We start from the raw sequence: 8880 nt of genomic DNA, 5'->3' as shown, positions 1-8880 counted from the left end.
TCCTACTTAGATTCCTAATATCGTATCAAATCAGGTTACAAACCATCATGATGCTCTCATGTGATGCATAAGTATATCTCTACATAGTTGATAAACTACGAGCGATTATTACTATTATTATGGTACCATTTTAGTCAGATCTGAGTTTGAAAACACATGGATTATATCCTCACTTGTATATTAATTAAGGTTTAACCAATAGCAATTATGAAAATAATCAGATCGATAAATTATATAAACATTGATGGATAATTGAGAATCATCACCCTCTAAATGTATCTAATCTCATTCACTATGAATTAATCTTTGTTACGATAAAAATGATATCATCGATATGCTAATGCTACATGGCACCTCCACTCCACCATCGATATGATGGAGTTATACTTGACTAACGAGTTAACTCTCTATGATCATTAAATCAAGTCCACATGGAGGATACCTTAGTTTCATATGATCGATTAGCAAACTTCTTATAGCCCTTCGATTGACATGACAATACCACATAATCGATTATACATTATCACTTTACCATTACATAGACTCATCGTATAGTAAAATTAGTTGGTCATGGCCACCTTGGCTCCATGCGGCCTACATGATGAAGTCACAATGAATAACATATTAGGGCCATGTGATCAATGAGCTGAATCCACATGGTCAACCACCGGGCTCCATGTGGTTGAACACATATAGATACATCTCAAGATATTGAACACATATAGATATATCTCAAGATATTGAACACAAGTATTCACTATAATAGGAGACTCATAGATACATCTCAAGATATTGAATATATGTAATCTGACTTATCAACTAACTTAGGCATTAGTGGGATATATGGTTCTACATGGTTCGAATATTTTTTAGAGTTTATGATCGGTTTGAAAAAGGGATTCTATTGGCGCCGAATTGACTTCCATGTCGAATAATCAAAATCTACTCTTAATTATGATTATACGAGTACTTACAACATATTTAATATACACATCACTTATCATACCAATTGCCACATGACTAAATATTATTAAGAATATAAATTAACCTTTTGAATTTAATAATATTGATATAATTTTTAAGATGGCATGAAAGTAAAATGTCCCGAGTTCAAATATTCACTAGAATATACTTATAAAATATATCCATGATCAATATCCACATATCATTTGTATTATATACTTTATAGGGACGATTTTACCCCATGTGAATTCATTTGTCATAGAAACCAACACCTAAGTAGGGCTCCAAGTCACTAACCCTCAAAATAGCATTATGGTACATCGCGATGTGCCACCCCATATCAATGACTGAAAATAATTATTCTACCTTATTAGGATCAGAGACTAGAATGATCAAGTGGTTAACCTGATCTTATCGTAGGCTAGCCAATAAAAAGATCGAGGGATCAGGTATAAAAAGAAACCCATCAGCTCACATTGAAGAAGAGCTCTCTACACGCTAACTCAGTTATACAACTTACACTACTGTCTTCTCTAATTCGCTAAATTAAACATCGAAGGGGTCATGTCAGATAACCTCCAATATTAGCTTGTCATGAAGGATCGTCGATCACCTAAAGATATCCGGATGACCCAACCCCTAGGGAAGAATCTTATAACCAAGAAGATCCCAATCTACCTACCCAACCATCTCGAACCATGTTCTCATCAATAAAATGACTTCCGACCGAACAAGCTATATTGTCTCACCCCACTAAGTCTCTCGTGTTAGTCAGGAAAAAACACTTAGATAAGTCGAAACGTTTGGTAGTGGATTAATCGAGCCGACTTATCAGTTAATGATATTCTTGATATTATCGCTATTGATAATGATATTGATAAAAAAAATATAAGAAATATTAATGATGAATTCTTGATACTACTTGAAACCTTGTCCCTAAAAATGGATTCCATAAGACATCATTATGGGTTTCATTGGAGGTCCAACTAAAGTCAACAAAAATTAATTATCTGGCGGCATTGTTTATCCTTTTACTAGATAAATAGATGCCAAAGCTTCATGGAGCATGCATAATTTCATGGGATGCCATGATAATACTATGTAATAGTTGTCCTTGTTTTTGTATTATATTTTTTATCGGAAAATTTTCACTTTATGAGATAGTTAATTTATCATGATCACTAAATAGATTTTCCATTCGAGAAATGAATAGGATAAATAAACTTACCTTAGGGGTTGGTATATAAATCGATATTATTCTTGTGGTGACTATTTTAATCTCAGTTCATGTATCATAAAGTCTTCATATAGGTAAGTTAGTCAAACTAGTCTCTAAAAAGGCTCCTCTAATTTTGATTCCAAGTCAAGTTGACTATCCTCCAAAAACATCCTTAATTTCTCTTGCTACAATAATAAGACTTTAAATTCAACTCTTGATTCGTGGTAGCAAATCGTATCAAAGAGCTCTTTATTTAATTAGATTCAACTAAATATACAAGCCACAACCTGATGAATGTCTAATCCTAACATCTGTTTTGTTTCATCAAGGTAATCAAGTCAACATGGAGGAATAGAGTTGGATCCAAACTTCCAAACCGATGTAAGGTTAATAATAACCCATGTCATGTTGGTCTAATAGGAGAAAATATAGTTACTATACATCAAACACAATACGTGAAGATTAATGTAGAATATAAACATAATTTGGATAAGATTTTGAGAACATGATCTTCCACTTTGATGCCATTTTGCCATAGATGAGGCATGATCTATGTTTGTAGATTCTTAATGAGTGGGTTGACTAGGTGACAAGTTCAGCATGTAACACGAGTCCCCTCTTTTAAGTTGCAATTACCTATTCACCAACCTTTCTTCTTGACTTAATGAACTATATATTATTTCTATAGTTCAATCTCTCTAATGTTTAAATTAGTAAGAGAATAAAAATAGAATAACTTAATCTCATCCTTTTACAATTAGAATGAGTGTATAATGATAATTTAGATGATCGATTTGATTTAATAGATTTATTTATACAATTCTTTATATTGGTATCTATTTATCAAATTATAAAAAGATAATTTTAGGCTATATCTCAATCTCTATTTATGTTTTATATTATATTTTCTCGAGAAAAATTATTTTTATTTTTTTTTTCAAATCAGACACCCCCACCAACCATCGTGTGTTCTTTCTCTCTTTCTCTCTCTATTTTATTTACTAAATATATATTTTTATATCTTAAAACATTATATATATTTTTATTTAATAAAAAAATTAATTTTGTCCGGTGTTTGGTCGTCTCAGCCACACGCGGCGTTTCTTCTTCGACGGCTCCAAAATGTCCACACCAAACCCCCCCCTCGCCACCGTATCGTAGTAGTTGGGTCAGGAAGCCACCAAACCCTCAACATCCCCACCCCATCCTCACTCAAAGCCTTCAAATTACCAAATTACCCTGCCTTTTCATACTACAAAATTTTCATTTCCCTATCCATATTTTTGTTTCAGGTAATTCTCACGCGCATTTTTTTATCGATCCTTAAATTAACGGAGAAGAAAAATAGGAACCTTCTAATACTATATAAATTGGCATTGAAAACATCAATTCTGTAAATAAAAAAATGGTTTTGAAGCATTTAAATCAAGCAAAAAAAAAAGACTAATAGCCCTTGGGGGCATATTGGTAACTTTAGGTATATGTATTGAAATGCAACTATTCGATCACGCTGAGCGGCAATAAATAGCCACACCGCCTCCCTTCGCTTCTCCTCTTCCTCCCATCTCCTCTCCCCCCCCCACCCGGCCGGAGATCCTATTCCGAGCGACTACGTTGGTTCGATCCTTCAAACTCCCTGCGGGTTGCTGAGTTTTGAACTTCCGATCGAGGCCAGCGCGCTCGGGAATGGTGCCGGTTCGGTTGTTCTTGCAGGGAGTTTGGGTATTTGGCAACTTATAACGAACAAGAGAGGCAGATTTGCTTTTTCTATTGTCGATTCTTAGATCGGAAGATGGAGGCGAGTCCGGCGCTGAGCTTGCAATCCTGCTCTTGGATCGGTACGGAGAAGGTCGGACGGAAGACTGGCGGCTTCGCCAGGCTCTCCAACCGATGCTTGGAGGAGCGCAAGGTCGCCATGGTTCGATTCGGGGATCCACGGAGGAGTGGAGCTTCGATTCGCACCGGACATGCTGAGCGCAACATTTTTTGTTGTCACAAGAAGCCATCAGGTGAGTTTTTGCCCTCTTTCTTTATTTGGGTCTCCAGAATTTATTATTCTGTCCAATTTCTTATTAGTTGTAGAGTTTCTAACATTTATTTACGAATATTTACTATTCTTTTGATTTCATCCATTTAATTGCTTTCTTAATGTTTCGAATCAGTAACTAAGGCACGCAAGATTTTTATGTTTTATGGTCTTGTACGTCTGAAAATATTTCCATCCACAGAAATAGCAGTGTTTTTTTTTTTTTTTGTATGGGATGGAATAATCTGTCTGATCTAGAACATGTGAAACACATGTTGAACTGTGTGGTACCTTAGATTAGAAAAGAGTGAGGATGATAAAGATGGTCCTCTGCCTTGCTTTTCTTGGTTTCAGTTTCTTTGGCATAGGTTTAAATTGTAAAAAATTCTTGAGTATGTAACTATTTGTCAAGACATTCCTTGGATTCTAAGGTTCTATTAGGGATTACATGTAGGATGTCTTAGAGGGTCAATAATGATTTGGAATTTTTTATCCATCTGAAACACTGATATTACCATTCCCATTGATCACAAATAATGAGACCGTCTGATAGGGATGTGCTTAATTTCCTTGTGGTGCCATTTACTTTTGACTGTGATCTTGGTCTTTGTCCCCATTGGAAGATCAGTGACCTGAGCTTATTTTTAAGAAACCCACATTTACTAAAATTAGCTTAGTTTTTTTGTCACTTCTACTCGAACTGTTACAAAAACCAAACCTGATTGTCAGTTGAAAAAAATTTCAGGCACTTCTCGAGACTTGTTTGGATGGATATATCATCTAGGCTTATTATATGAACTTATTAATCTAATTTGCAACACCAGAAAGAGAGATGACATATCTCTGTTTAAACTGGTCTACTCACATTTTAGATCATAAATCTTTAGTTTTTGAATACGGATGATTGTTAAGGTAGAATAGACTTTCCTTTTCTCCATTAGCCATGAGATAGCCTTATTGCAATTGCTACAATAATACTATCGTCAAACTTGACTGTACAAGTGTTTTGATAACTGTATTGGTTGAATGACAGATATCTTTGTGATAAGTGATCCTAATTGTCTGTTAGTTAACAATCTTTTTTTGGTTAGTAATTACTTCAGATCTTTTTGGTGGTACAGGCTCAGAGAACTTTCACAACTCATTTGATGAAGCTCTCGTATTGAAGGTTTGACATTGTTTAAATGCAAATTTTGAAGGAAAAGAACTTATATAGTGGTACCATCATTTTTGTACTGTCATTATAAACCTAATATTGGTCTGAATGCAGAGGAAGTCAGAAGAAGTTCTTCCCTACATGAGTGGGCGTTGTATCTATCTTGTTGGTTAGTATTTTATGAATTGTGAGCAATAAGTCGTTAGATAACTTTAATTATGAAATAATAAATTAGGATGTCTGAATGGTTTGTTTGTGTCTGTTGCAGGGATGATGGGTTCTGGTAAAAGCACTGTAGGCAAGATCTTAGCAGAAGTGCTACGTTATTCTTTCTTCGACAGGTTTGTTTCATATTCTTGATAATGTATTGTGTTCATCTTATGAATAAACCTGTGTTTTCTTTCATTTATTTTACTTGTAATTGAATATTTAATGGCTCTGTTCTTTACAGTGACAAATTGGTCGAACAGGCTGTTGGTGTATCTTCTGTTGCCCAGATATTTGAGGAGTATAGTGAAGCCTTCTTCAGAGACAATGAGGTGCTTACATATTTTTATTGTCTTAGATGAATATTGTAATTTTTTGGTAAATCATATATAGATGTTATGGGGACTTGTGATTTCAGAAACTTCTTGTGATTACTGGATGAAAAATGTGCACCTTATGACAAAATTGTTAGCTTTCCAAACATGTTTGATAAAGTTCATGACCAAATATGTTCACTTCATTCCAAAAGGCACAAATTTATCATCCATTCCTTACTTCTCCTGATCCATGCTTAGACGTAATATTTATCCTTTTTCATGTTTTGAGGATTTATTAGCATATTTTCCTTTCATGCACCCACAACTAATCTTATGTTTGTGAACATTGGTGATGTTAATAAATTTTTGTGATTAGTGGATGACAAATGCATATATTGTGGCCCAGTAATGTTTGGCCGATAATGTTGGATATATCCACAGCCATATGTTAACTTATCACAAGATGCACAACTTTGTAACTTGTTTCATTATGTTTTCCTTTTTTTCTTCAGTTTAAATTGGTTCCTAATATTTTCCTTTTCATGCTCTAGAGTGAGGTCTTAAAGGACTTGTCTTCAATGCGCCGTTTGGTTGTCGCAACTGGTGGTGGTGCCGTAATTCGTCCAATCAACTGGTAGTTGACGTAACACACAATTCTATTTGTTAAACTTTCTTGAAGGCGGCAATGTTAACTAAGCGTTATTATTTGAAACTGTCAGGAAATATATGAAACAGGGGATTACGATCTGGCTAGATGTTCCTCTGGAAGCTCTGGCTAGGCGGATTGCTGCTGTAGGGACTGCTTCGCGCCCTCTTTTGCATCAAGAACCTGGTGATCCATACACGAAGGTAACCTCTGCATGAAACTATATGATAAGAAACTCACCTACCAGCTGGACTGGAGCCTAATATATATTCTGAGTAGGTGATAAACTTGTCTTGTTGAGTGGTCTATTCTTCTTTGAGGACATTTAAGTTAATTAACCAATGTGCAATTTTCTAAGAGAAAGTGATTGTTGGTTGATAGGAAAACCTGTAACTTCAGCTTTTCGTGTTAAGAGTTGAACTGTAAACAAAAAAAGGGTGCTGCATTGAGAACATGGCCTAACTATTGATATCGCTGCAGGCTTTTGCGAAACTCACTGCACTCTCCGAACAAAGGGGCAAGGCATATGCAAATGCTGATGCAAGAGTATCCCTTGAACGTATGTTCAGTTGCATTATCTTGGTCGCTAATTATTTCTAGCTACATTCTACTCGGATCCAAGTTTTAGTTCTGGCAATTATATATTTAATTGTTCTACACTTTTTTAAGTTCTCAATTTGTCATATCATTTATGTTTGTATAAATTACTCTCCATGCTGTCATTTCATTTCTGATTCTGAACCACGTTTACCATTGTGGGTCTTCGCCTTTAGTTTAGGAGAGTTACTATCAGGCTCCCCATTATTCAGATAAGCTGTACACAATTGGTCATCTAGTCAATCTGTAGTAGTCACCAAACAAAATTTAACTGGATAAATTTACTTTGGTCATTGTGCAGATATTGCAGATAAAAAGGGCCATGGGGATGTTCATGCGCTTACACCAACGGATATTGCGTTTGAGGTATAACTTACACCAGTTCTTTCATCACTTGTCTGTAATTTTTGGGTGTTACGGTCGACCTCTGAAATGTTTCTCTTTATGTTTACTATTTGGCAGGCACTAACACAGATCGAGAGCTATGTTATCGAGAATGCAGCTGCTTTGAATCATCGTTTCATTCTGGGATGAAATGCCCAGATCATCCCTGCCTCTCTACTGTATCTCATGTCTTTGCTTATATCCATTACATAAAATCTTTTTGTTTATTGAAGATACGAACCTGCTCAGTTGGAGTCCTGTAAATGAATAAGCACGTAATGAAAAGCTTGCAGTCCAAATGCACCCAAATTTTGTTTTTGCAGATGCTTATTTTTATTTTATTCCCTTCATTTAAGAAATAATTGGCATGTAAACAAATATCTAATATTCATCAGCTTGCAAAGAACTTATTAGTTCCTCAAATGTGAAAATAGATAAAACCTTAAGACTTCTGACTTATATGATAGTTAATCTTTTCAAGGTGTGTGTGTGTATGATGGCTTATACAGTACATGCTACATCCTTCAACTAAGATGATGACTTATATGATAATTAATCTGTTCTAGGGATGGCCTTGCGTATCCAGCGGCCATATTCCATGGTTTAAATAATGCCTTTGTTGTTTTATGGTGATGGAGTCTGGTTGGAGAGTCACTCAAATTCAACATCACGTATATCTCATCAACCGATTTGATCTTTTTTTGTATCTCTATCATTTACACCAACTGACAGGCATGGAGTTATTCAGCCTTCCATTTCAAATAAATATGGATGGCTCAGTGCTGAAATCCATATCACCTACGAGTTGAGAGAGAGAGAGAGAGATCCAAACTGTCCGAGCCTCATCTTGGCCATGAATTCATCTAGAAAGTGGCGTTCCTGCAGCTCTTCCAAGCTTGTGCTCGTTTCCTGGGCGGGTCGAACTCGTCCCATCATCTCCAGGACTCTCCTAACGAAGAAGAGACTAGAATGAGATCCAGTGTACTCTCTTTTTCTCTCTTTCACTTACATCTCCTTCTCATGGAGTATTACTGTTCATGTCACAATCTTGATCTCTAGGTTCAGTTCTGTCATCTAATGACCAAAATAGCCGCTCTTCTCTATGCATACAGGAACGTGGGCTTACAACCACGGTTTCAAGAGCTCCTACGACGCCAGCACGCATTGAAGGTGTAACCATGCCTTCAAGGACTCCTACTAAACCAGAACCCAGTGATGGCCAAGGAGATAAAACCAACCAAATTCCTACTGCGCCACAACCCAATGAAGATGGAGGTAAAACCAACCAAATTATCATCGCCCATGAGGAAGATGATAAACGTTGAGGATAATTATTAGCTCTCGCAAGGGAGAGACCATAAACCT

At 35.9% G+C, this 8880-nt stretch overlaps 1 protein-coding gene across 1 annotated transcript; it reads left to right on the top strand.

The window, feature by feature from the left end:
- Positions 1-3760: 3760 nt before the first annotated feature.
- On the top strand, positions 3761-7824 carry LOC135679100 (shikimate kinase 3, chloroplastic-like). The gene is made up of 10 exons (XM_065192516.1): positions 3761-4191; positions 5330-5376; positions 5479-5533; positions 5633-5705; positions 5816-5903; positions 6440-6522; positions 6608-6737; positions 7015-7093; positions 7433-7497; positions 7594-7824. Exons 1-10 carry the CDS (start codon positions 3975-3977, stop codon positions 7663-7665), a joined length of 909 nt encoding a protein of 302 aa, XP_065048588.1. The 5' UTR covers positions 3761-3974; the 3' UTR covers positions 7666-7824.
- The last annotated feature ends 1056 nt before the right edge of the window (positions 7825-8880 follow it).

This window comes from Musa acuminata, chromosome BXJ1-7 (genome assembly GCF_036884655.1).
Source record: "Musa acuminata AAA Group cultivar baxijiao chromosome BXJ1-7, Cavendish_Baxijiao_AAA, whole genome shotgun sequence".
In the NCBI taxonomy this organism is placed as follows: Eukaryota; Viridiplantae; Streptophyta; class Magnoliopsida; order Zingiberales; family Musaceae; genus Musa; species Musa acuminata.
The sequence above is the reverse complement of the archived record's forward strand: the minus strand, read 5'-3'. Positions and strand labels throughout refer to the sequence as shown.

Coding starts and splice junctions, on each gene's coding strand:
- LOC135679100 (XM_065192516.1), top strand. CDS start 3,975: ATGGAGGCGAGTCCGGCGCTGAGCTTGCAATCCTGCTCTTGGATCGGT. Junction 4,192..5,329: donor TTGTCACAAGAAGCCATCAG/GTGAGTTTTTGC, acceptor TTGGTGGTACAG/GCTCAGAGAACTTTCACAAC. Junction 5,706..5,815: donor CGTTATTCTTTCTTCGACAG/GTTTGTTTCATA, acceptor TGTTCTTTACAG/TGACAAATTGGTCGAACAGG.